The 27,593-nt window shown below is 53.2% G+C and overlaps 1 protein-coding gene across 1 annotated transcript in view; it reads right to left on the reverse strand.

Annotated features, from left to right (window-relative positions):
* Nucleotides 1–27,593, reverse strand: part of ERGIC1 (endoplasmic reticulum-golgi intermediate compartment 1) — a 107,780-nt gene that overhangs the window by 23,956 nt on the left and 56,231 nt on the right. Inside the window, exons 3-6 of the mRNA XM_081231944.1 lie at nt 24,504–24,576; nt 14,132–14,226; nt 10,124–10,248; nt 606–710 (exon numbers count right to left, since the gene is read on the reverse strand). Coding sequence (XP_081088070.1) covers nt 606–710; nt 10,124–10,248; nt 14,132–14,226; nt 24,504–24,576 — 398 coding nt within the window. The remainder of the gene's footprint in view (nt 1–605; nt 711–10,123; nt 10,249–14,131; nt 14,227–24,503; nt 24,577–27,593) is intronic.

Genomic DNA, 27,593 nt, shown 5'->3' on the forward strand with positions numbered 1-27,593 from the left:
CTGTGCTGCTGGGGGTGGAGGAGAGATGGAACATCACAGCTGCCCTGCCCGCAGCTGGCAGAGATCAGGCGGTCAGCGTCTGCTGCCATGGGGAGGAAACTGTCGGGCCGGGCCTACTGGACGTGGCCCTCTCCATCAAAATCACAACAAGGAGTCTCGGGACACTTCCTTCACGCCTATTCAATGGACATGGGCGCTGACGTTACAGCGGACAGGGCACTGGACTCGAGGTAGATGCCTGCCTGGGGGGCCCTGGACAAATGGCTTCTCTGGGCCCAGCTCCAGGTCTGTAAGATGCGGTGCCGCCTCCTGCCTCATGAGGCTGCCCTGGCACAGAGAAAGCACGAGCACTTAGTACTTGCTCATGAAAGCCAGTCCCCTCCCCCAGGCCCCAGTCTCGAGCCGAGGTTCCAAGTTGAGTGCAACGTTGATGACACGGCAGCCGCATGCTCAGAAGTAAGGCAGAGGGGTTGTTTGATAGAGCAGAGGTTCGAAGGGCATGACCCCTCTGGAGGGCATCTCTCTATGTCCAGGGAGAACAGAAGGCTCTGGTGATGCAGCCCCTGGATGCCCACCTCCAGCCACCCAATCTGTGCCCCTCTCACCTGCAGCGTGTCCCCAAAGGAGAGCTTGTGGATGACATGGGTCATGTCCGGGTTCTGTGGCTGGGCTGTGGCACTGTGTGTGGACACGTGGAAGTTGCCTGGGACCTGGGGGAGAGATGGAAAGTTTAGGAGTTGGGTCGGCTGCCCCAGAGGGTGGGGTGCAGGGCTTCACCCTGGGGTCAGGCAGATCTGGATTTGGATCCCAGCTTGGCCACTTCCCAGCAGTGGAACTTTGCAGGAGCCTCTGCTTCCTCGTCTGTGGAAAGGGGGTGACAACAGTGGCTACCCGAGAGGACTGCTGGGGCTGTGGGTGGGAGGGTGCATGTGAAGGACCCAGCTGGGTGCCTGGCACAAGACCACGGCTCGAAAAGGCAGCTGCCCACCATCAACTTCCTGGCTGTTTCCCCCCCCCCCGGGGGGTCGGGGAATGACCTTTAGGCCTGCAGACTAACGAAGCTTCCTTGAACTCCAAATCAACACCAGCACCCACCCACCCAAATCTGCCCCATCACCCTACACTGGGGGTTCCATGAAGGCAAGACCACAGCAGTCCACTTTCTCCCTGGGTCTCAGGGCTGTGCAGAGCGCAGCCAGTGAGAGTTACTGAACGGATGTCTACTCAGTGAACGGCGCTGATGAGGCCTCCACGGAGTCTCCGGGGGCCTCTCTCCTCCCAGCTGCTCAGACCAACCCTTGGTGTCCGCCCTGGCCCCGTCTTTCTCTCACACTGACGTCCCACCCGTCAGGGAATGCCGTCTCCTCCACCCTCAGGACGCCCAGCATCTGAGCCCTCAAGCCTCTACTGCCTCCCTAGACCCGACAAGGCGGCGGCCTCCCCACTGGCTCCGGGCTTCTGCCCTTGGGGTCCCCAGGCCTTTCCCCAACAGTAGCCAGAGGGGGCCTTTTGAACCTAACGTTTGATCCCGTCACCCCTCTGCCCAGTACCCTCCAAGCTTCCCTTCTCTTCAGTTGAAGCCACATCCTCACGTCCTCTTCTGCTTCCTCCCTCTAGCCACGCCGGCCTCCTGCTGCGCCGGCAAACAGTGCCAGTGTGGTCCTCGGGCCTTTGTGCCTGCGCCCCCTTCCTGGAACCCTTTTCCACATGGCTCTCCCTCAGGTCTCTGCTCTGGGGCCCCACTGACCCCCACATCCCCCAAGCCCCTTACGCCACTAAAGCACTCAGCGTCACCCACCATCTTATCCTCATCTTGTTCTCATCTGTGTTCTCCCACGAGAATATAAGCTCCACGCTGGCAGGGTTTTTGTCTGATTTGATGCTGTATTCCCCAGGCTCTGGCACAGGGCAGGTGCTTAATAAATAGGTATGGGATGAGTGAAAGAATGAGTAAATGACATTAATCCTTAAAACAGCACTTTTGGCTTTGACACCTGATAATTCCCATTTTACAGAAAAGGAAACTGAGGCTCAGAGCAGTGAAGAAACTTGCTACGGTCACCTGTCAAAACCGCGGCCATCGGACTTCCCTGGTGGCGCAGTGGTTAAGAATCCTCCTGCCAACGCAGGGGACACGGGTTCGAGCCCTGCTCCAGGAAGATCCCACATGCCACGGAGCAACTAAGCCCCTGTGCCACAACTACTGAGCCTGCGCTCTACAGCCTGTGAGCCACAACTACTGAGCCCGTGTGCCACAACTACTAAAGCCCGCGCGCCTAGAGCCCGTGCTCCACGGCAAGAGAAGTCACCGCAATGACAAGCCCATGCACCACAACGAAGACCCAACGCAGCCAAAAATAAATGAAAAAAAAAACAAACAACATCCCACGGCCATTGACCTCAGCGGCCCTGGGCTGATGGCCATGTGGAGCCAGCCTTTCAGGAGGTGCAAAGCTTGGGAGATGATCCAGACGAAAGCCTGGCCTTGGATGAGCCCCTGCCTGCTGTGACACAGACTTGGAACAGAAAATGAGACTGCATGACCTACACTGGACCAGAGGGATGCAAAGACTGTGGGAGCCACGGGGGAGGGCCCCCAACGCAGCTGTGGGTGTTCTCAGGGGAAAGAACACCCTGTGCTAAGGCTCTGAAGATGAGTCTGCGTCACTCAGGAATAAGGGGAAAGGCATTTGGGCAGAGGGAACGGCATGAACAAGTATGGAGATCAGAAACTGCCCAGTTGGTGGGCATGTGTAAGAAACTAGAAGAGTTTGGTATTACTGAACCCCGAATAATAGAGAGGCCTGGGGGAGTGGCCACAGCAGGAAACAAAGAGGCATTAAGAGGGAGGTGGGGCTGTTTAGCAAAGGCCCCAAACACCACACTGAAAAACTCAGGGTTTATTTTATTCCAACTCAACAAAAGTTTAACGAGCTGCACTAGAGAAAGGAATGAGGTTTACGGCTTAGCATCCGCTTATTTTGTAAGCACGCCTGTCTCCAACACGAAGTTGTGGGTTTCCTGCAGGAATATTAATGTCTTCACTAGGGCCTAAGCTTTGGACTGACGTGAGGTACCAGGCTAACGGGGCATGGCCCAGGCTCAGCGAGCTCACAGTCAAGTGTGTCATGGGCTTCTTGGAGGAGGGGGCAGCCTGCTGGGTCTGGCTGGGGTGAACAGAAACAACAGCTCGGCAAGATCTCCCTGGAGGGATAGCACTGCCCGCTTCAGGGGCCCAATTACCCGTGGTAGAGTAGCAGGTGAGGGCCACATGCGGCTTCCAGTCCGTCCTCTCTTCCTAGCTGTGGGACCTTGGGCAAGGTCATTAACCACTCTGTGCCTCAGTTTCCCCATCAAGAAAATGGGGATAATAACCAAAAAAGGTTATGGGAGGATTAAATGAGGTGAATACAAAGCCGATGGCAGGTGTTATTGGGTTGGGTTTACAGGATGAACATGTTTGAGCCAAGAGACAAGAACCCTCCCAGAAGAGGGAACAAGCACGTACATGGGCAGGGTGTGGGGAAAACCCTACTGTATTCTAAAAATACTTTAAGCTTCTTTTTGACTTATATAAATAATACCTGGATATATTTTCACTATTAAAAATCCATGTGATAGGGCTTCCCTGGTGGCGCAGTGGTTGAGAGTCCGCCTGCCGATACAGGGGATGTGGGTTCGTGCCCCGGTCTGGGAGGATCCCACATACCGCGGAGCGGCTGGGCCCGTGGGCCATGGCCTCTGGTCCTGTGCGTCCGGAGCCTGTGCTCCGCAACAGTGAGAGGCCCGCATACCGCAAAAAAAAAAAAAATCCATGTGATAAAGTCAGAACTAAAGTCCCCATTGCCTACCGCCCCCAGAAGTAAGAAACAAATAGCATCTGGTGTGCATCCTTCAGAGTTTTTCTATGCAGTGACATGGGGCCTCCCGTGGACAGGGCCGTGGGCAGAGTTCAGAACTGGGTTTGGAGTCTGGACCTCACGCTCCCAGAGTTAGGTGAGTCAAGGAGGCTGGCGCCCGCACATCTGCCACCCGCTGCTGCCCCTTGAGGCTGTGACTCAGTGACCCACTCCCCCTCGGCGCGGAATCCATCACAGGTGGCTGACTCACGCCAGCACACGCTGGGCTGAAGAAAGCAAAGACGACGCTTTTAGAGCTGTGACTTAGGAACCTACGTCATTGTCTCTGACGGGTTTTAAAAACATATAGATGGAGCCAGGCCCCAAACCCTGGCCCATCCTGTCCTCCAGGGGGGCTGGGTGATTAAGCAAGGACTCCGGGCTGCTGGGGGCCTGCTGGGGGCTGCTGGTGCAGCTTGAAACATGTGAACTCTGACATCTGGCTGCTGGCTGACTTCCTGATGGATGAATAAGGGGGCCACAGGGCAAGTGTGAGCCTGATGCTGGGAGATATAGGGGCGGGGCCCAGCTGCTGACCTCACCTGTCATCACGGCTGGCTTTCTTATCTGAGCACCCCCTGACTGAGAGCTCCAGGAAGGCACGAACTCTTAACCTTCCAAGGGTGGGGGGCAGAGGCTGGCCTGAGCTGTGACCGAGATGCTGGCCAGAAGCAGCAACAAGCAGGGGTGCAGGAGACGGAGCAGGGGCCCTGGTGCCAGGCAGCCTGGGTTCAAACCCCAGCTCTCGGCACTTCAGCAGGTCACTTAATCCCCTGTGCCTGTTTCCTTAGGACTGTTACAAGGACTAAATGAGTTCATACTGGTAAAGGGTCGGGTGAGAACCCAATAGGCGGCGGCAGCCAAAAGGTGAGGGCTGGTGTGACCCTTTTCTAGAATCTCAGCTGTCCCCTGACCAGAGAAGACCCACTTCTTGGACGTTATCCATGCACATTTCATGAGCACACTTGCGGCCAAGTGACGGCGGGTGCCAGATGATGAGATCACAGACACCCCACTGACAGCAGATAAGGCCAGCCAGGGAAGGGCACCGAGACTTGTCCCATCCCTACTGCCATGTGTGCTTTACAGATTTTAATCTGTTCACAACTCACAAGCTGTGAGCGCAGTATCATTACCCCATTTTACAGATGAGGAAACCGAGGCTGAAAGAGGCTAAACTGCCCAGTCATTCAACCAGTGAGCACTGTAGCCGGGATTCTCAACCATAGGTCTGTCTGACCCCAAAGAGCAAGCTCCGGTTCAGCCAGAGCCAGCGGGAGGCCTCACTGGAGCCTGTCTAAGGGAAGCCACCCACAGCCTGGGGCATGTTTGCCAAGCTGAGCAGAGTGTGGCGCTGGGCCATCTCCTGGGTGGTTGTCCTGTCTCTCCTGTGCCCACCCCATACTCGGTGCTGAGTAAACGTGGTCCCTCCTGTTCACCGTCTGAGGTGTTTATATCTGTTTAACCCAGGTGATCATACCCTCCTAGGGGAGGCCCCCCCAATAGGGAGGCATGCATGTGTCTGTTCATCTTCAACCATCCTTCAACCCCGAAGACAGGCCTTCCCTTATGACCCTACCTCAGGGGGTCTCCTCCTTAATTCCCCACCATAATACCCCCTTCGTTCTCTTCCTGGCTGCGTCATCAAATTATATATTGGCTTGTTTGAGTGTTTACCTGTCACCCCGTAATAGACCGTAAGTGCCACTAAGGGCAGGGACATCAGTTGCTTCTCTGGGCACTGCACCCCCGTACCAAGTGTGGAGCCAGGCACACAGCAGACACTCAAGAGCAGGATGTATGAGTGAATGAGCCGGGGGCGGGGGGCGGGGGGCAATGGTCAAAGGAAGTCAGAATGTGATATGGACAAGAGCAACATAAGGATCATGATGGGAGGGGCAGGGGCAGGGGAGGGAGGGCTCCCACTCAGGCACCCATGTCAACGAGACCTGTGGGTGAGCAGCAGCTCTCCAGGCACATACATGGGGGCAGAGAGAGGGCATCAGAGGCAGAGTGAGAGCCTGGCCCACCAACAATTCGCCCACCTCCCTGCATTGTGCCCACACTGGCCTTCCCTCATCTCCAAGGCGTGCCCTCCACTGCAGCCAGCATCCCAAGGGCTTGGCTGTGCAGTGGCCCCTTCTCTCCCACATGGGCTTTCCCTGAAGCACATGGGTCAGTGGTCCACCCCATCCTTGCAGCACCAGCCCTCCTCTTTTTTTTTTTTTTTTACTTTGTGGTACGCGGGCCTCTCACTGTTGTGGCCTCTCCTGTTGCGGAGCACAGGCTCCGGACGCACAGGCTCAGCAGCCATGGCTCACGGGCCCAGCCGCTCCGCAGCATGTGGGATCTTCCCGGACCGGGGCATGAACCCACGTCCCCTGCATCGGCAGGTGGACTCTCGACCACTGCGCCACCAGGGAAGCCCAGACCTCCTCCTTGATGCATGTTCTCTTCCAGATTCTGGGGCCCACTCAGCCCTGGTTTCCTCCTACCTATCTGGCTGCTCCTTCTATCTTTCCTCCCCACTTCTAAACACTGGCATGCACCAGAAATCGGTCCTCAAACTGCATCCTTATCAAGACCTTAGGTTCTTACATTTTTGGTGCCGTGGACCCGCTGCCAGTCTGCCGACACCTATGTTGTAAATGCTTTAAAAGTTTCGAATGCATAAAACACATAGGATCACAGAGGAAAGAAACGATGTTTTAAACAGTAATGAAAATAGACCAAACATTTGCCCATGCCTCTTTATTAATGCAGCAAATAATAAGACCTGGTCGCGGATCAACAAATTACTGTAATTTCAAAACAGCAATGAATGGAAACAGCATCTCAGAATGATCTGTGACAATTTTAATGTGATATACATACCGGCAATTTCTATTGGTGACAAGGTCAAGGGTGCTGCTAATGCTACTATGGTTCACTGCCTACATTCATCATAGAAGAGAACGCTAAATGAGAGTTAGAGCTTCATAAAAATAAACATGTCATTCTTTTTCCCCATCCAGGTTCACCGTCTCTTTGAATTTGATCTGCATTCCCTGGGGCGTCTGTGGACCTCTCCCTAGGTAATCTAGCTTAGACCAATGATCCTCAAACATGAGTGGCATCAGCATCCCCCGGGGGGCTTGTTATAACACAGATTCAGTAGATCCAAAGTGGGGCCTGAGAATCTGCATTCTTAACAGGTTCCAGGTGATGCTGATACTGCTGGTTTGGGGGCCTCACTTTGTTTGTTTTTCTTGAAGTATAGTGGATTTACAATGTTGTGTTAATTTCTGCTGTACAGCAAAGTGATTCAGTTATACACATATATACATTCTTTTCAAAATATTCTTTTCCATTATGGTTTATCACAGATATTGAATATAGTTAGCTCCCTGTGCTCTACAGTAGGACCTTGTTGTTTATCCCTTCTCTATATAATAGCTTGCGTCTGCCAACCCCAGACTCCCAATCCATCCCTTCCCCACTCTCCCTCCCCCTTGATTACCACAAGTCTGCTCTCTATGTCTGTGAGCCTGTTTCTGTTTTGTAGGTAAGTTTGTGCCATATTTTAGATTCCACATATAAGTGATATCGTATGGTATTGGTCTTTCTCTGTCTGACTTACTTCACTTAGTACAATAATCATCTAGGTCCATCCATGTTGCTGCAATCTGAGGGCCCCACTTCGAATAGCACTGATGTAGACCTGTGAAGGCCAACATCATCTGTGTACCGATGACTCCTACATTTACATCTCCAGCCCAGAGCTCTCACCTGCACTCACTCCACAAGCACCCCCTCAACTTCCAATTTAACATCTCTAATGGGAATCCTGAATGAAATGTGTCCAAAACTGAAGGACCGAGTGCCAGCCCCACCTCGCACAGAATCCATGCTTTCCCAAGCTTCCATACTTAGAGAATGGGACTGCCTGGTTGTCAAGACAAAAACCTAAGAGGTTTCTCTGATTCCACTCTTGCCCTCAGCACCCACAACCAATTGATCAGTAAGTCTTGTTGACTCGTTCCCTAATCTGGACCCTTCTCTCCAATGCCACTGCCACAAGCACTGTCTGTGACCTCTGCTCTTGGTCCTGTCCAGTCTCTCCCCAAACAGATGACAGACTGATCTTTCTAAAGGTTTGCTGTCCAGGAGAACTCTCCCTGATGATGGAAATGTTTCTTATCTGTGCTAACACGGTAGCCACTAGCCACATGTGGCTATGGAGCGCCTGCAGTGTGGCTAGTGAGACTGGGGGCCTGAATTTTACTTAATTTTAATCAACTTAAACGGAGCTGGTGGCTACTGTATTGGATAGTGCAGTTATAAAGCATAAATCCGACTGCATTGCTTCCCTGCTTAAAACCTTCAAATGGCTCCCATCACAAGCACCGTAAATCCTAATCACGGGGCACAGCAAAGACCCTGTGTGGTAGCTAATCAGCAGAGAGAGTCCCCATGAACCACACCTCCCAGCACCCGCACCCTTGGGTGGTCCCCCCCCCCCGCCCCCACGGAACCTGGGCCAGCACCTAATTCCTATTAAGCCATGAAGTTTGGCAGAAGTGGTAGTCTTTGCTTCAGCCCTTAAGGAGCCCTGAGCTGCCATGGAAGAAAACCACATGGAGAGACCACATGGAGACAGAGAGACAGGTCCAGGTGTCCCAAGCATCTGGGCCAAGGCTCGCAGCCATCCAGCGGGGACTGCAGGAAGGAGGGCACACTGTCTAAAGGGGGGTCATTAGCTCCAGATCGTTGTTTCCAGTGAAACTCGGGCCCAGTGCGGCTAGAGCCTCTGACTTTTAAAAGCCAGAAATCTGGACTCCCGGTCTTTTGATATTGGCTCTGATGGATCTGAATACTGTATGGGGCAAATGTAACTGGTTTTTGGGTTGTGTGTGGCCAGTGAGTTTGCAACCTCTGACTGAGATGGCAAGGATTAGAGGAAGGGCATCTGAGCAGAGGCTACAGGAGGGCAGGCAGAAGCCAGTGGCTCAGCCTGGCTGGGATTGGGCAGGGGAGTTGTGGGACATGGGGATAGCTGTGCAACCTTGGCTGAGATACTTAACCTCTCTGGGTCTCAGGTTCCTCATCTGTAAAGTGGTGCCACCTCACAGGGTTGTTGAGAGGCTCCACTGTGATAACACATAAAAAGAGCCGAGGAGGGACAATCCCTGTTGGTCCAGTGGTTAAGACTCCGTGCTTCCAATGCAGGGGGCCTGGGTTCGATCCCTGGTCGGGGAACTAGATCCCACATGCCACAACTAAGAGCCTGCATGCAGCAACTAAAGATCCCACATGCCACAACAAAGATCCTGTGTGCGGCAATGAAGATGCCGTGCGCTGCAATTAAGACCCAGCACAACCAAGTAAATAAATAAATAGAAAAAAGAGCCGAGAAGAGCGCTGGCTGCTGCCGGGATTTCCCAGCTCTCCCAAATGCGTTCACACCTTTAACTTAGGATCTGAAGTTCCTGGTTCTAGCGACAAAACAACAGTAATACCAGAATGGTCCTTTGGAGCTGACCAGGTACTTTCAAACCCATCCACTCTCACTCCTCCCCTGCTTCATTCCTCATCACAGCACTTACCACCCATTGAAATGCTTTTCAGTTTGCACACTGTCTGCCTCGCTCCACTAGAACGGAAGCCCCACCAGCGCAAGAACGCTGCCCACCTAGTCCAGGCATTGCCCAGAGCCAGTAACCCACCCTGGAACACAGCAGGTGCTCCATAAAAGTGTTTTGAATGAATGAATGTGTAATAGCTCATTTAATCATCACATACATTTTGTAAAGTAGAAGTAGAATCATATTATTATATCATCACATCCTCAGCCTAAAGGTGTGGAAACTGAGGTTAAGACAGGTCTAGTGACCTGGACGGCATTGCTTGGCCAAGAGGGGGTAGGGCTAGGATGCACACTCGGGCTCAGGGCTGCCAATTCTACCGTCTTCTCACCACCCACTCCTTCTGCATTGGGGAGAGAAGTAGCTCCTTCCTGAACCAGCCAGCTGGGGCTCCAAACCTCAGGGAGCCTGAAACCCACCCCCGCCCCCGGATTCTCAGCAGGAACTGCCAGGTGCCTGGATGCTGGCCCTCAGCTTGCCAGGGCTCTGGACACAGGGGAGGGCAAGTGGGCACACAGCTCCACCATCCAGTTTCCAGGGAGGAAGGGGACCACGGGGATGGGGAACAAGCTGAGAGGGGACTAGGCAGGGTCTCTGTACCTTGTTGATGCTGAACTGCCCCTCGAAGCGGCAGCCCCCACCATTGTTCAGCGGGATCTTCATCGAGTTGTCAATGTGCCCCACCTCGTGCCTGCCCATCTCATCCTGGATGTCGAGCCCGACCACTGCAGGAGGCAAGGAGAGAAGAGTCACAAACATCCAGAAAAACGCGACCAGTCCCCTCCTCTCGGGACCCCTCATTCATCCACTTCATGGACAGGCAGGGCCCCTGGCCATCCAGGAGCTCACGGTCTAGGGCCCAGAGCCACAGAGAAAGGGTCAGCCAGCAGAGGAGGAGGAGAAAGTGATGGCTGGACCGAGAGCGAGCGAGCGTTCCTGTCCCCTGCCCCTGCCCCTGCCACTGCCGGCTGGAAAGAGTCGGGGAAGGCAGTAGCTACGTGGGCCGGGGATGGAGGACTGCAGGCTGCAGGGGTGCAGAGCCTGCTAATTGTGATGCAGCAGAGGGTCAGGCTTAGGAGGTGGTCTGAATCCCGGCCCTGCCGTTTAGCAGCTTGCAACCTTGGCCGAGGCACTTAACCTCTCGATGCCTTGGTTTCCTTCTCTGTAAATGGCGGGGGTGGGGAGAGGGAGTGAGGAGTGGGCGGGGGTGACAATTAAAGCTTACTTGGAGAATCACGAGGATCAGATAATTAATATGTGTCGAAAATGCTTAGAACGGGGCCTGATGCTCAGTAGGTGGCAAGTACCTAATAAATGTCAGCACTTACTGCATCTCAGACAGTCTCTGGGTTCCCTGGGCATCATTCAGGCTCAGGCAGCCATTCAGTCACACCTTCCTTTACCCGATGCCCGCTCCTCCAGGCCCTGCCCTCCAGGAGTGTGGGCACTTTTCTGGGTTCCTCCAGGCACTAAATGGGAAGCCTGGGGCCTGGAGTCCTGGTCCTGACTCCAACGTGACTCTCCATCACCTACTGTGACTCAGCTTCCTAATCTGCAAGATGGGCAGGCCCAAGCCAACTGTATTGCCTCAGATGGTCCAAGAGGCAAGCGAGGATCCCTGTAAACTATGGAAATGCAGAGATTTCCCTGATAGGAGCGCTAGAAAGCAGGTTGCGATACAGAGAAAGAGCAGCTGGAAGCAATTTTCAGTGAGCTGACTGTAAAAGGGAAAAATGGGAACAGCCCGGTTTTCCTCAATGGGCATGGAAGTATGCGAGGGCCCATCCATAGAAGGGAGTGTGATGCGCCACTAAAAATGATGCTTCCGGGTCTGTAGTACGTGGGAAATGCTGATGTCGTAATGTTCGGATGAAAAGAAATGCAAGCAGGTCCCCGTTTGACTCAGCAGTTCCACCCCCGGGGAGCCCGTCCTCCAGACGCACACGCATCCAGATGTGTGCACAAGGCTCTGGGCAACGCTATTTGAAATTGTGACGACTGGAAGCAACCCAACTGCCTGTCAATGGGGGACTGGTCAATGGCACAGCCCCCTCCGGAATGCTGTGCAGTGGGTACAAGGAATGAGCTAAACACATATGTGGGGAGGGGCGGTCTGAGCTCTGGGGCTGTCTGGACTGTCCTGTCTGTCCTATCCTGTGGTTCCAGGCTCTGCCCCTACACCGTGGCACCTCGAGCAAGTTACCTAACCTTCTTGTGCCTCAGTTGCTTGTTCTATCCTAGGCTTGCGAGGATTAAAAAAATTAAAACAGAACTTACTATGGGCTAGACACTCTTCCAAGTGCCTTTTCCATAAGAAGGCACCATCTGAACATCCCTGTAGGGCAGATAATATTATCAGACACATCCTATACTGGGGGACACTGACGCACAGAGAGGTTAAGTAACTTGCCTGAGATCTCACAGCTAAGAAACAATGGCGCTTGGGTTGAAACCCACAGAGTCTGGATCCAGAGCCCACACCCTTTGGCCACTCTGCTAGAACACCTCTCATCTTAAGGCACAAACACAGCCAAAGGATTCTGGACAGCGCCTGTCCCCGAGTAAGAGCTGAATAAATGGCAGCTGTGGTTATTATTTTACTAATATTATGAGTAATATAAGAACAGCTCCAAGATATAAATGGAAAAAACAAGAAATCCCAGAAAGGTTCCCTTGTAGTTGGGTCCCAATTATGTAAAAAGAAAAAAAAAAAAAAACACCAAACATGACATATGTTTGCAGACAGACAGACAGAGATACATAGGGGTGAGTGAAGGGGTCCCTTCCCTTCAACTGCTAACAGGGGCTTCCTCTGCGGTGGTTGGCATGTGGGAAGCACATACTTCTTTTACTTTTTTCTTTATATATTTCTGTATTTTGAACATGTATCTTTTTTAAAAATAAAAAAATGTATCCCTGTATTAGTTGTTTACCAGAAAAAGATTATTTTTAAAAGCAGGATATGAGATTGCACAGGCAGCATGATCTCAGCCATGCTTAGAAATGCAGGGAACGGAAGGCCAACGGGATGGAACAGCATCAAGTGTCAACTGATGTTGCCAGCGGAGGTGGAATTATGGGCGACTTCTCTCTCTGCTGCTCTGGATTTTCCAAAGGTATAATAGTAAGCATGCATTTTCTTTTTCCTATAATAAAAATTCGAAGTTCTTTTAAAGAAAAGCCTAAGTGCGGGGCTCTAGTGGGAGCCGCTGGGGTGGGCAGGGCCTGGTGGATCAGCACAGCCAGCAGCTTCAGGTCGCCCACCCCTCCTGGGCCACCACCTGGAGCTGGGACCGAGCCTGGAACCACATCCTTTCCTGCTCCTGCCCCCCTGGTCCCAGTCCTCTGGCCTAAGAATTCCTTTGCTCCAGAGACACAACCAACTCCTGAATGAGAAGCTGACAGGCAAATTATTTTTCTGAGAGAAAGAGAAAAAATAAAAATAAAACCAACCCATTTCAACAGGTTCCTGGGCTCGGGGCCCATTGTGCATTCAAAACTGTGATGTAATTCTCACCAAAAGCAATAACACAGCTGAATCTCTCCCTATCTCTGCCACAGACCCGCCCAATGTTCTGCCTTTCAGGAGTAAGGAAGGGAGTAGAAGGAGGAGAAGGGCCTGCATGGGGTCCGTGCCAGGCTGGGGCAAAGGGACAGCTGGAAACACGGCCTGCTCGTTAACAAATGTAGGAACCAGCTCATTAGATCCTCCCAACGACCTCAAGCAAGAGATGGCACTATGCCCATTTTACAGTTGAGGAAACTGAGGCTCGGAGGGGTCACCTTAGCCACGGTCACACAGTTTTAGTAAACACAGGAGCCAGAATCGGACTCTAAACCAGACTCGCAATAGGTTTTGTTTTACACAGGTAATTCATTCTCCTGGTTGAAACACATAAAGTAAAACAAAACAAAACACACAGTCACACAATGGAGTGTGAAGTCAAAAAGGATGTTGCCCATGGCTGCTAACAGCTCAGAGCTGCATCCTTCTCCCGGTGACTGCTCTTGGCTGGTTGGAGGTCCCCTTGCCTTGGGATGCTTGGGAGGTTACACGGCCCCCACCCATCCCCACACACCACCCTGTACCCATCAGCCGAGGATATGGATACTAACAGCCCAGCCCCCTTGCTACCAGGTGAGACAGACTACGATGTCATTCACACGCCATGGCTCCCCATGGGATCACGCCGCAATTAGACGTCAGCTGAACACACACCTCTGCCTGTCTTCTCACCTCCCTCATGCCCTTACAGGTTCCTCCTGGGAGCCCTCTCTCAATAAACCACTTGCAGAAAATCTACGTTTTACTTCTTGGCAGCGTGACCTCAGAGACACCACGCCCCACCCCACCCCGCCACCCTGCAACATGGCTACTCTCCAGAGGTAAACCGTTGGCAGTGTCTTGTGTTTTTTTATTCCAAAAAAATCCAAGTGCATGCACATTTGATTACATCCTGCCCCACAAAAGTGGGGAGAGCTTCCTGCTGCCCGTTGTTTGCAGCTTGCCATCCACTTAACTTGTCCTGGTTATCTCGCCATTTCTGCACACACAACACTGTCTAGAGAAGTGTCTTGCCAGAGCAGAGGGTTGCTGGGAATACTCACATTCACAGTGCAGATTGGGTAGACTGATGTTCAGGCTGACGTCAATTTTGCCCCCGCTGTCCTTGTCCGGGTCATCGACGTACAACTCGTTCACACTGAAGGAGACAAGTACAGAAGCCTTGTTGAGATGGGGACACCCATCCCGGCTGCAGGGGACAGCCAGGGACACTTCACTTGATGACCACTGCTCAGACAACCCAGACTACCATCTGGGGGAAGCCTGGACCTGCTCAGGCACAGGGGGACAGGGCTCCCATATCCGTGGCGCTCTCCAAATGCGGGCCTTACCCCTTAGAAGGAGGGGAGGAGGACTGGACGGGATGGCGGCAAGAGCACGGAGTCAGACGGATTCATTTTCCAATCCTGACTCTGCCACTTTTCTATGGAACTCAGGCAGATAACTTCACCTCTGTGAACCCTTCTGTTAAATGGGGATACCACCACCCACTGTTAATGGGGTGTTCTGAACACTCACACGAGAATTGAGACCGTTCTAGGGATCAGGGCCTGGTACGAACAGGCACACGGTTCCTGACTCCCTCCTCTCTTGAGCTCCCCCACTCAGCCCCCCACCCTCCCCAACCCCCCAGCCGGCTGGGAAGTCGAGGATTCTCTGGGTACTCATCCTCACCCAGGCTCTCACAAAGCCCTAGACACAGCTAGACTAATACATGTATTACTTTCCTGTGGCTGCTGGAATGAATTATCACAAAGTTAATGGCTTAAAACAATACACATTTATTCTCTTATACTTCTGGAGGTCCGAAGTCTGAGATGGGTCTGCAGGGCTGTAGTCCTGGGGAGAATCGGTTTTCTTGCCCTTTTCAGGTTCTGGAGGCCTCAGCTCATAGCCCCTTCTTCCATCTTCCAAGCCAGTTGCAGGGCATCTTCTCTCCTCTCTGACCTCCTAACTCCCTCTTGTAAGGACTCTTGTGATTCCATCCTGCCCACCTGGATAACCCAGGATCATCCCCCATCTCAAGACCCTTGACATAATCACATCTGTAAAGTTCCCTTTACCATCTAAGGTAACATACCTGCAGCTCTCAGGGACAGGGACGTGGGCATCTAGGTGGGGCGGGGGAGGCATAGTGTGGGCAGGTGGCTCCATGGACAGCTAGGCCACCTTGCTGTTGGGGACAATGGCACCACATTGGGATCCGTTAGCGATATGCTAAGTATTCAACAAATACTTTTTGAGCACTTACTACCTGTCAGGCTAGAGACAGCGAGGAACCAGATAGACACGGTCTCTGCCTTCATTAAGCTTAGAGAGACCACTCAGCTCCTAAACAAACACCTTATCCCAACTTTGATGGAAAGCTGTGGGGTGCCGTGGGAGGGACTCATGGGGTGATGGACCCCTGGGGAGAGTGGGCTGGGAAGTCGTCTCTGTGAGTCGAGGTCTGAAGGATGAGTAGGCTGTCCTGGCAAAGAGGGAGGGAGAGTCGTCAGGACAGCACTGCAGAGGTCTGGAAGCGGGAAGGGCATGGGTCGTTGGGGTAATTGGACAAAGGTTACCATGGCTGCAGCACAGAGCAAAGGGAAGTGGGTGCGATGCAGTCGGAGAAGGGGTGGGGGCCAGGTTAGGTGGGCCAGAGGCCATCAGACTGGATCCTAAGCACAGCAGCATGGTCAGGCTGGCACTTTGATAGGATCCCTCTGGAGGCTTAGGACCAACCAGAGGGCCCTGTGCACTAGGGAGACCTGGGAGGCTGCTGCAGTGGTGCAGGTCAGAGATGGTGGCCTGGACCCAGAGTGGTGGGGATGGAGAGGAGGGAGAGATGCAGGTATGGTGTACGGAGCAGCCAGGACTCGCTGATGGACAGGGCACAGGGGTGAGTCGAGGGAGGCATGCAAGCAGACGGCCACGTTTCTTTCTGGAACCATTCACTGGGCTGGGAGCCCCTGGAAGAGGAGCAGGACTATCGGGGAGAGAAAGGTACCGAGTTCCATACGGCCGTGCCGAGCTCAAGGTGACTTGGAGACACCGCCGAGGAGCTGCTGAGGGGACACCAGATGGCTGTGGCTGAAGCTCACTTCTGATTCCCAGGTAAACTCCCCACGGGGAGAGGGCACCGATTCTAAAGGCCAGCCTAATGGGCAGCTACGGGGCAGTGCTTGAGGTGGCCGGGCTGTGGTTATTTTAAACATGGATCAGGCCCCGTGGGTCCTGTCCACAGGCTGTAAAATAAAGGATTGTCAGCTCTAAACAACTGGTCTCTAAGAGAGCCCTGTAAATGGCCACTTCTTTGGGAAAGAATGAGTCAGGCCAGGGCAAGGGCACTTCATTTTCACTAAGACCCTGTCTTTGTGCCCCTGGCTCCTAGTGTGATACAGCTGATGCTCAATTAACAAGAAAAGGTAGGCTCAAAAAGATACCTAGAGCTTGTTTCCTTGTGGGGGCCACAAGGATGTTCCCAGAGACCAGAGAGCAACCGACTCGGTTGAGCCTTCAGATCACTGGGCCTCCAGGCCATTAAGCCAGGAAAGGCCCCAATCAGGCCTATATGCATTCATCGTATCCCTTCTGCTCCTGTGAAATGTCCTGATCCCGATTTCATTTATTTATTTATTTATCTTGGCTGTGCCACGCGCCATGTGGGATCTTAGTTCCCTGACCAGGGATCAAACCCGTGCCCCCTGCAGTGGAAGCATGGAGTCCTAACATTGGACCACCAGGGAATTCCACTGATCCCCATTTTAGAACCAGGAAACTGAGGCTCAGAGAAGGTGAGTCCCATCCCCAAGGTCACACAGCGAGAGCTGGCCAAGGTGGAACCCCAACTCAGGTCTGCCTTCCACCAGGCTCTCCAGGGCTCATGCTGCTCCCCTCCCTCTCGTCCTCAGCATCCAGGGTCAAAGGAGAAATTGAGCGGAGCCCTTGTCCTCTGAGGCCACAGGGTGTGAGAGAGGAGACAAGGGCCTGGGCTTGGCAGGCTCATAGTGTTGGCCCACGTCAGAGAACAGGAAGAACAAGTGAGCCAGTGGCAGAGGAGCGATGGGGACCACAGGAGGTTATGCTGGAGGAAAATCTACTTCTTCACAGCCAGATGCTTTCTTAAGCCTTCAGTGCCCAATTTCTACCCCGCCTTAATTCGCAGCTCCGTAGGGTTGCTGAGCAATGAGATCACTGGGTGATTCACAGAACATCACGGACGGAGAGCCCCCAGCTTCCCTTCCCAGCTGAGTGAGACTCTTCCTTGAAGCTACTCACCTTTCCTACCTGGGAGGCTGGGCCCTTGCACATCACTGAGAGATTGTGGGATGATGTCATCCCCTGGCAATCCTCTGGAGGTGACCTCAACACAGAGCGAGGTGAATCCCAGGTGTGGCACCAAGGTGAGCTCACCCTCGAGGCCCCAGGAGGCCTCTCCCAGCCCACGGAGCCCAGGCTCCCAGGGGCTGAAGTGCCGCCCCAGACAAAGGGGCCCAAGTGCTGGGGAGGAGATGGAAAACTCACTGGCCTGCAGAGCTTGGGGCCAGTCTGGTTACGTAAGGCCAGGACTGGCTGCTCCCAGGCACCTTCCGGAAGGGCTCCGGGCTGCAGGATGAACACGGTTCAATCACCTGTGCCGCCCGCCCAATGAGGTCAATACAGCCGCCTTTCAGGTCCAAGGAAAATGTTCCAGGGCCCCTGGCCTCCTGCCACCCCATGCCAGCGCTGCAGGCCTGCCCTTAGCACCACTCGCAGGCGCCTGCCAAGGCTAGTTAACGTTCTTGGCTGAACTGATTTTAAAAGGCAAACAGAGGCTAGAAATCAGCCCACCTGGAGGGAAAAATCAATGCTTTTTGTGGATTTCACCACTGCTGTTTGGGGGCTTTTGTGGGCCTGACTCCTCCTGTCACCAGCATGGGTGATGCGAACCCGCGGGGAAGTGGCAGACAGATGTGGGCTCACCTCCTGGCTCTGCCACTTGGAAGCTGGGGGACCTTGGACTAGTTGCTTCGCCTCTCTGAGCCTCAGTTTCCTCAACTGTAAAACTGGGAAAGCTTTCTATGAAGTCTGAAGATAGGCAAGATCAATCTATGGTAATAAAAGTCTGAACAGTGGTGGTGGTGGTTCCTGACTGGGAGGGGGCTCCAGGGAACCTCTCAGGAGGTGGAGACGTGTTGTCTTGATGGGGAGATGGTGACATGGATGTGAACACAGGCAAGCATTCATCAGGCCTCACCTTTAACATTTGTGCACTTTGCCGTTTGTACATTATACACATACCTCACGAGAAAGAAGGAAAGGAAAAAAGGAAAGAGGGGAGGAAGAAAAGGAGAAAAAGAGGGATAATGGTTCTAGCTACTTCACAGGCCTGTGTGAGGACTGGCAGTAAAGCTACAGGCTGTCCCGGGGCCAGGGGTGTGCATGTTATCATTTGTGTCTGAGGGCTTAGCACAGAGCACAGGCCCCTCTGGGTAAAGAGAATAAGGCAGCGTGTTGGATTTCCATGCTCTCAGGGCTCAAATCCTAGCTCTGCTACCCACAGGCTGGCTGACCTTCTACAAGGGGCTTTGCCTTCTTCACCAGCCTCAATTTCCCCAGATGTGAAATAGGGACAACCATAGACAAAATCTTAGAAAATAGTATGTGCCCAATGAATATTCACTACTTTTATTGTTTTTTGTTTTTTGGGGTTTTTTTTGCGGTACGCGGGCCTCTCACTGTTGCGGCCTCTCCCATTGCGGAGCACAGGCTCCGGACGTGCAGGCTCAGTGGCCATGGCTCACGGGCCCAGCCGCTCTGTGGCATGTGGAATCTTCGCGGACCGGGGCACGAACCCGTGTCCCCTGCATCGGCAGGCGGACTCTCAACCACTGCGCCACCAGGGAAGCCCTATTATTATTATTAATATCACAATGTTTACCGAGTTAATAATCACAGGCACGGCGACAGGATCCACCTCACAGCGCTGTGGTGAGGATTAAACCTGTGTGCAAGGCCCCTGGGATATTCTAAGGCCCACACAAAAGCTTGCCTTGCTTATAACTAATGCAAGATGTCCTGGTTCTGAGCACCCAGCTGGTGCCAGGCACTATGCTGGGGCCTTTCACATATATCAGTACTATCTCATTTAAACAGCAAGCCAGCATTTAATCGGAGTTACTGTTCTCTTTACACAAGGATAAAACAGGGCTCACAGGAAGGAAGATAAAAGATTGACCAAGAGCACACAGCCAGGAGGAGGCAGAGGCAGGACTGGACGCTGGAGCCACTGATGCCCAGAGCCATGCTTTTTCCACCACATTCCACTGGGTGGGGCAGGATCAATGAAAGACCCAGAGGCAGGTGGCCCCCAAGCAGACCTGCAATGCAGGGGCCACCATCTTTCTGATAATCTGCAGATGCCCACCCCACACCACCCATGGCCCAAGTACCTATAGGACAGGAGGTGCTAAGGGCTCCACTCCCTTTGTGTCCCTCAAGCCTCCCTCTGTCATCTCTACCCATCACACCTCAGGAGCTGCAGCATCCGCCTCCTTCCCACCCACAGCCCTGCCCAGGATGAGGGCTCCCTGAGCGGCAGCAGAGAGCTCATGCTCACAACCTCTGTTCCGGGGGCGGGGGGGGGCACATTCCAGGTGGGGGACGCCAGACTGCGTCGGACTGCATGGGGGTCAGTAAGCAGTGGCCATGTAGGGAGAGAGGAAGAAAGGGACCAGGGAGGTTTGGGTCGGGGGAGAGTAGGTGGAATGTAACGGAGGGCCTTGAAATTCTAGGCTGAGGCGTGAGTCCAATGACATCTACAGAAAACAATTTTATTTGCTTTTAGAAGAGCACTTGAATACTTCGGATTCCTGCCCAAAGTCGCTGACCTCCATGCTTAATCATTTGATCTAATGGAAATTTACCCAGCAGTGAGGCTCGCAGTAAAGGGCTTGGGGTGGGAGTGGGAGGGGAGGGATGAGGCTATGCAAGCAAGCTCTCTGGGACCTTGAGTTTTAAATCCGGACCGTTCCAGGTGTAAGTTAGTGTACCTGTTAGTGTACCTATTACCTATCAGGCAGATGTCCCCATAGCATCTCTTTGCAGCCACCTAGTCCTGCCCCCACCCCTTTCTCCAAAGCCATCATCCTGGGACCCTCAGCCCCTCTGCCTTGGGTCATTGCCCAGCCCCCTCACCAGGCCTTGGACTCCAGGGTCACCCCACCCCAAACCCATCTCTGCAAGAGGTGATCCTCCCGAGGCACGAACCCCATCCCATCACTCGATGCTCAGAAGCCTTCAGGCCACCCATGGCTCTTCCACGTGATGACCGTGGCTCCCTACCCGGCCCTGGCTCACAATCCAGGCCTCAGAGTGGGTAGGCTCGGCTCCTAGGGAGCCGTCGAGCTCCTCCTCCTGGCTAAGTTACTGGCCTACCCACTCTGGGCCTGCTACTAGAGCGTGTGAGGACACAGTTCAAGGTAATGTCCAAGTTCCAACTCGGTGGGCAATGGCTTCCTGCCTGTGAAGCCACCTCCCCCAAGAAGGGCGCATCCAAGTCTCCCAGTGAACTGTTCTGACCAAAAAGCAGCAGATGCCATGTCCGCGGGGCTCCAAAATGCTCTGAGCAGAAAAGGACGGGATATGGGGGTCTGGGTACCAATTCTAGGCTTTGGCATCAGACAGGCCTGGGTGTTTTGTTTTGTTTTGTTTTTTCCCTCCTGGCCACTCCACACAGCATATGGGATCTTAGTTCCCTGACCAGAGATCAAACTTGTGCCCCATGCAGTGGAAGTGCAGAGTCCTAACCACTGGACCACCAGGGAAGCCCCAAGCCTGGGTTTGACTCTCGCTCTAACCAATTACTAACTGCACTGTGGTTTTAGCTTCCTGGTGCCTCAGTTTCCCCAGCTATAAAGTGAGACTAGTGTCAACAGTAGTACTTGGCTCAAGGGGTTTTGTGACCTTTAAATAAGATGAGCATTATAAAGTGCTAGCTTAGGTGGCTGGCATGTGGTTGCCTATTACAAATCACAACTGAAAAGTCTGAGTTGTATTAAGCTATAAATGATCAATGGAGAGCTCCAGTTACTACATTTTCTTATTATAAATCCTCATCATGTTAATAATTAAGAGGAGCCAGAGCCTGTGCAGTCACAGACTGGAATGTTCTGTGGCCACATTCTCTGAGGAGCAGGATGCCGCTCCCTTACAAACACAGAGCCTCAGAGCACCCTGGGGGGCCACTTTCCCAAGTATAATTAATGTCCAGGTTGAAGTCCAATCACCCAAACAGGTTTCCCATCCTGCCGGGCCGGGCCAGAATAGCCTCTTATGTCACTGATAACCACAGGCCAGCGTTAGAGCAATGTTGATCCAACCAGAGGTGACCTCATTTCCTTGGGTTACAATCTCATGGCGGGGGTGGGGAGGCCAACCCACTGTGGTCACAAAACTGCCAGGGAGGGCCAGCCACCCAGAAAAGGAAAAGAGTTGTGACCTGCGGTCCTTCCCGGATCAACAGGGCTTCCCAGGGGTCGGAGAAGCTTCTGAGAGAGGAAGGACCCCAAGGTGCAATCCTCTGTCCTCTGGATTTTCCTGTGGAGCCCTCGCCCGCGAGGACACCCTTTGGGCAACTCTTGCACCTTGGTCACAAGGCCGCAGAGAGACAGGAGGCATTAGGGACACCGCATCATCACGGATGGAGCCTCTGGCCCGGACAGGTCTCTCTTCTCATCCCCACTGCTCTCTGCCTCTCCCCAGCCCTCTCACTGCCGGTGGGGAAGTGCTTATTAGCCCAGGGCCAGACACAAGGCAAACACTGCATGAATGGCCCCTCGTGTTGTGATTCCCCTCCTCTTTCTTCCTCTCCCGGGGTGTGGTGGGACCAGCATGTTCAGAATGCTCCCAGGAGCCAGGAAGAGGAAGTCCTAGAGAGGGCAAGGGCATAGAGCAGGGGAACACACTGTGCTCTTGAGAAAGAAGTGAGTCCTGCCCTGGTAAATGGAGTGAGCTGTCCGGGCTTGCTCAAGGGCCCTGCACACAGCAGCGGGGGGTGCTGCAGTCACCACAGTGACTGCTGCAGTCAGTCACCTCCTGCTGCAGTCACCAGCTCTGACGTCCAAATCTACCTGTCGGGTGCTGCCTGGCACTCTGCCTCCTTATCAGCTACGCTGATGATCGGCTGAATGAACTGCCTCTCAGAATGTCAGCAGGAGGTGAGGGAGGCTCCTTCTTAACTCAAGGTGGGAGACAAAAAAATTAACACTCACAGAGTACTCATTACATGAGAGGTGCTGAGTGGCCTTACAACCTTTTTCCCGTTAGACAGGGAAGAAACATGAAATGAATAAATGCCTGAAGGGATATGGATCTTAAAGTATATCAGGCACCTTTCAAGGTAAATAATCTTGAAGCCTCACAAAATATCCCATACCTTCTCTATCTCCTATCCTGCTTTGTTTTCTCCTCAGGGCCCTTATCACTAATGGATACATCCCGTTGTGTTTGCTTGTGGACCATCTGTGTCCACCGCCTGCATTTTTGGCTTCTCTGAGCATGAAGTCACATGGTAGTGAATCGGACAGACCTGATGCCTGACTTCTGAGGGCTCAGGACCAAGGATGATCGCCATTAATCCATGGCAGTGTACAGAGCCTGGCCTGACTCGGGTCCACCTGCTCCGTATTCTACTCTCCCTGCTTGCTCACTGTGCTCTAGCCACACCAGCTCTCTGTCTTCACATACACCAGGTAATTCCTGCCTCAGGGCCTTTGCACTTGCTAGTGTCCCTGCCTGGAATAGGTAAAGCCTTGCACCTAGCACCTGGGATACAGTCAGGGCTCCCTCCTTGTTGCTGTCACCTGGGTACCACTTCTCACCTGGCTCAGAACATGAGAGCCTGCACAGAAGCCCCCCTCCCAGGGAATGGGGCGTGACCTGGAGAGACCAGCAGGTGCCTGGCACACAGTAGGTCCTTCATAATGCCAGCAGGTCTCAATTTCTGGCTGCTCTCCCTGCTTCCACCTCCAAATCATGATGGGATGACCCGTGAAATATCCAGTGGCCCAAATGTGCACACTTGACTGGGACAGAGTCCAGGGGGAACAAAGTTCCTTGTCTGACCCCTGCCTGGTCAAGGAGTTATGTCTTGGGAAGCAGACAAGCTTCCCCAGACCTGGAAGAAAGCCTTGCCTCTGATGTACCCTCCCTTGTTTGGCCAGAAATACTGGGACCCAGAGAGGTTTGGCAACTTGCCACCTGTCACAGAGCAGTGGGTAACTGAGCAAGGACCTGGCCCTGGATCTCCCAAGGCCTTGTCCAGTGCTCTTTCCAACACTCCATGAGGCTCCTGGGGCTTTGGTGCCATCAGGGTTAAAAACAGGATCAGAGAGACAGGGAAGATAAACTCTCCCAAGTCAGAGGAGGGCGGGAAGCTATATTCAGAAGTGAGTTGGGGCGGGGGGGGGGATGGGGGGGCAAGACAGTGGACAAGTCCCCTCACCTCTCTGAGCCTCAGTTTCCTCATCTATAAAGAGACAACTACCTCCCAGGGCTGTCTGAGGATTAAGGTGGTCAGAGCAACAAGGACCATCTTGGGCTGAGCAGCTATGTTTTCAGTTTCCTATTGTCTTGTGGCTGACAGGGAGGCACAGGAAACCAAGAAATTCCATGAGTGAAAAAGAAAATTCCAGTGTTGGACAGGGGAGTGGGTGGCCAGAGCCCAGCCCCGTGATGACTTTCTGGGTTATAAACACGGAAATGCAGAGGCTTGGAAGCCAGAGGTGAAGGCAGGAAGCTTCTGGGTCTAATTCATCTCAGAGGGGCATCTGATGAGGCTGTGACTGAATAATTCCAATGGCATTCGGTGTTACACAGGCCCCAGAGCATTTACTAGGTTATCTGAACAACAGATGATTCTAGGAACTGGGAATGGATTCACAGTGCGTCAACCCGCTGCCAGGAAGCCCATGCTGACTCCTCACCCAGTGTGGGCCTAGAACAGGGACGGGGGCTTGGTTGAGGGGGCCAGGCTCCGATGTCAGAACCCCGCCCCCTCCAAAGCCTCGGGTAGAAAGCTGCCCCCATTTTTCTCTGACTTCTACCAGCTTTAACATCAAACGACCCTGTGATGACTCAGAGGGAAAAAAGCCCACTGGCCAAACACAGGGACGGCAAACATGAGCAAATGATTTCTGCTCATCTGCGGACCCGGGAGGTGCCTCCCTGACCCCAGAAGGGAACCAACGTTTTCTCTTCAGCTTTAACAAAGCAATGTTGGTTTTCGCTCAGGCTTTAAAACCTTTTAAGAAACAGACGAGTGACTGATGCCACAGGCTCGGAAACAGGAGGTAGAAGGTTCGGAGGTTTCTCTCCTTTGTAAAGCCCCTCTCTCTTCTCATCTGGGGTCCCCAGAAGCTCTGGAATGCCTCACCAGTGGGCGATGTAACTTACATTTCTGTCGTTATGAATCCGGTGAGCTCCGAGAGGAAGAGGAAGAGGATGAACAGGCAGCAGCAGATAGAGACTGGAAGAAACAACACAGACACCCAGTTAAGGGTGGTGGGCACTGACGTAGGGAAGCCAGCCCCCAGCCCCTGCCCTCCGAGAAAAGTTGCTTACAGGGAGGGGGACAGAGGTCCACAGATCCTCCCCAAAGCCCCTTCTTACTCTTGGCCTCAATGTGAAGCAGCCCCACCGTCAGAAAGGTAGACCGCCTTTGGAACTGATCTGACCCTCCCTTGTGGACCTCCCCAGCACCCCCATGCCCGCAGCTAGGCAGGTCCTCCAAGGGGCCAGCCCGCCTTCCCTCCATAACAGCATTCTCATGCAGAAGTCAGTCAGAAAATAAGGGCTGCAAGTCGGTGGCCCACAGATGTGTTCTGTTTGGCTCGACTGATGCATATTTTAAAATTTGGAGTTGACATTGAACAATCCAGAGATTTCACATAAAAGTCCAGATTTCTGGCTGCTCCAGAACACTCAAGCCCTTGTTCCCACAGGGGCTCTGAGCTCACCAGTTGGTCAGAGGCCCCACCATCCCCTCCTGCCACCCAGATTCCAAGGCCGAGGCAGAGAGTTGGCTGCCCTCCATCACCACCCGCTTGGTCCCATCAACATTGTGCCCGTGTCCCTAGCAGAGGTGAGAACATGAGGATACCCAGGGCTGTGCTTCCAAAGAAGGGACGACCCTCTGTGGGCGTGAAGAGTTGGGGTCCTACAAGTCGGAAGTGCAGAGAGAGCAGAATGGAGCTCCAGGGTCGGCCCACATCACTTGGATTTACCTCGCCTGCCTGGCCCTTGATGAGGTTGGATCTTGTGACCCTGGACTCGCTCCTTGGGGAAGGACATAACAAGTGCCCCAAGGGTTGGCCCTCAACTCATCTCCAGATACTCCCCCTACATCTAACCACCCAGCGACCTCGAGCCACGTGCTGTTCCCTGGATATGCTATGGTTCCTGTCTGGAATGTCCTTCCCCATCTTCCCTCCTCTTCCTTGGTCATCCTCTTTTCCTGGTGAACTCCTACTCATCCTTGCAGGTTGAGGCCCAACTCAAATGTCCCTTCTGGTGAGAAGCTCCCCCAACCCTCAGAGGTTGAGCTGGTCACTCTTTCCTCTGTGTTCCCAGCCTCTATCTGAACACCTTCCAAATGTTATCTGTGGCTCTCCCTTTCACTAGACTGATAGATACCCTGGAAGGCAAAAACTCCACAGCTCCAGTGCCTGGCCTGGGGCTGGGCACACAGGAGGTAATAATAGGTTTCGTGTAAGGCAGGGAGCCACCCCCCAGAATACAGAATAAGCACTGAGTGTGCCTCACCTGGGTTTATCATAGAGGCATGTCGTGGGCAATGGCTCAAACAGTGTGGTCCCACTACTCACGTGCTGTGTGTCCCTGCGTAAATTAACCTCTCTCTGCCTCAGTTTCCGCATCTGTAAAATGGCACCAGTAGTAGCACTTGCCTTATGGGGCTGCCTGAGAATTTCCACAACACAGAAACTGGACTTGAAATAGTGCCTGGCAGGTAATAATGGCTCACGCATTAGCTCATTATTAGGATTTTCATCAGGGAGACTTTGGAGGGTGTGGTGATTTGGGGAAGGTGATTTTGCAAGTGGGTTGACCCTCAGTTTCCCGCAAAGAAAAGTTCCCAGTACCACCTGCTGATTCGGCCACATTCTTGACAGTCTGTACCTGGTTGGCTGAGCCATCCTGACTGATGCTGAAACCAGGTTATTTGTCATCATCACCATCATTATTATTATCATCTATCTATGGCAAAATGTACAGTCAAAGATACGTTCTGGGCTCCCCTGGTGGCAGAGAGGTTAAGAATCCGCCTGCCAACGCAGGGGACACGGGTTCGAGCCCTGGTCCGGGAAGATCCCACATGCCGTGGAGCAACTAAGCCCGTGCGCCACAACTACTGAAGCCCGTGCGCCTACAGCCCGTGCTCCGCAACAAGAGAAGCCACCGCGGTGAGAAGCCCGTGCACCACAACAAAGAGTAGCCCCCGCTCGCTGCAACTAGAGAAAGCCCGTGTGCAGCAACAAAGACCCAACTCAGCCAAAAATAAATAAATAAAATAAATAAATAAAATAAATAAATTTATTTTTTAAAAAAAGATACATTCTGAGGCAAGAAGGCAGAGAACAAGTGTTTGTGGGGCACCTACCACATGCCCTGCTGTGGGAGTGTTAACAGATACCTGTCACTTCACACTCCCATGTGAAAGAGGGTATGAGCCCATTTGGAGGGAGTAGAAATGGAGACTCAGAGAGAGGAAGAGAGTGGCCCAGGGACACACTGGGTGGCAGGCGGGGGGGTGGGGTGGGGGTGGGGAGGGCTGGAACCTGAGCGGTCTAGAGCCAATGCCCTAAGGAAAGGAACCCCAAGATCTCAGGCTCCAAGCGAAGGGCGAGACAGGGACATCCCCAGAGTCCCCACCAAGCCTCCAAAGCCACACCCAGACATGGGGCATACTAGAATGACTCCGCAGTTCTTCCAAACTTTGAAAAAGCTGTACAGGCCAGTGTTTAAGGGTTTTACTTTTTCTTGGAAGAAGTAATACATGCAAGTGATAAGAAAAATCATCAAGCTGTATAAAAAGGCAAACCGTGTGAGTCTCTTTCTCACTCCCGACCCACAGCCCCCTGCCCAGAGGTACCACACTGACAGTCTGTGTCCTGACACGGGCATACGAGTTTTTCCTCTAATCAAATAGCATAATGTACACATGATTTCTCTCTTCTTTTTAAATTTAGCTTTATTTATTTTTTTTGCCTATGTTGGGTTTTCGTGGCTGCACATGGGCTTCTCATTGCAGCGGCTTCTCTTGTTGTGGAGCATGGGCTCTAGGCGCACGGGCTTCAGCAGTTGCGGCACGTGGGCTCAGTAGTTGCGGCACGTGGGTTCTAGGGCATGCGGGCTTCGGTAGTTGTGGCTTGTGGGCTCTAGAGCGCAGGCTCAGTAGTTGTGGTGCATGGGCTTAGTTGCTCTGCGGTATGTGGGATCTTCCCGGACCAGGGATCGAACCCGTGT

Source organism: Mesoplodon bidens, assembly GCF_964165515.1.
Source record: "Mesoplodon bidens genome assembly, chromosome: 4".
In the NCBI taxonomy this organism is placed as follows: Eukaryota; Metazoa; Chordata; class Mammalia; order Artiodactyla; family Ziphiidae; genus Mesoplodon; species Mesoplodon bidens.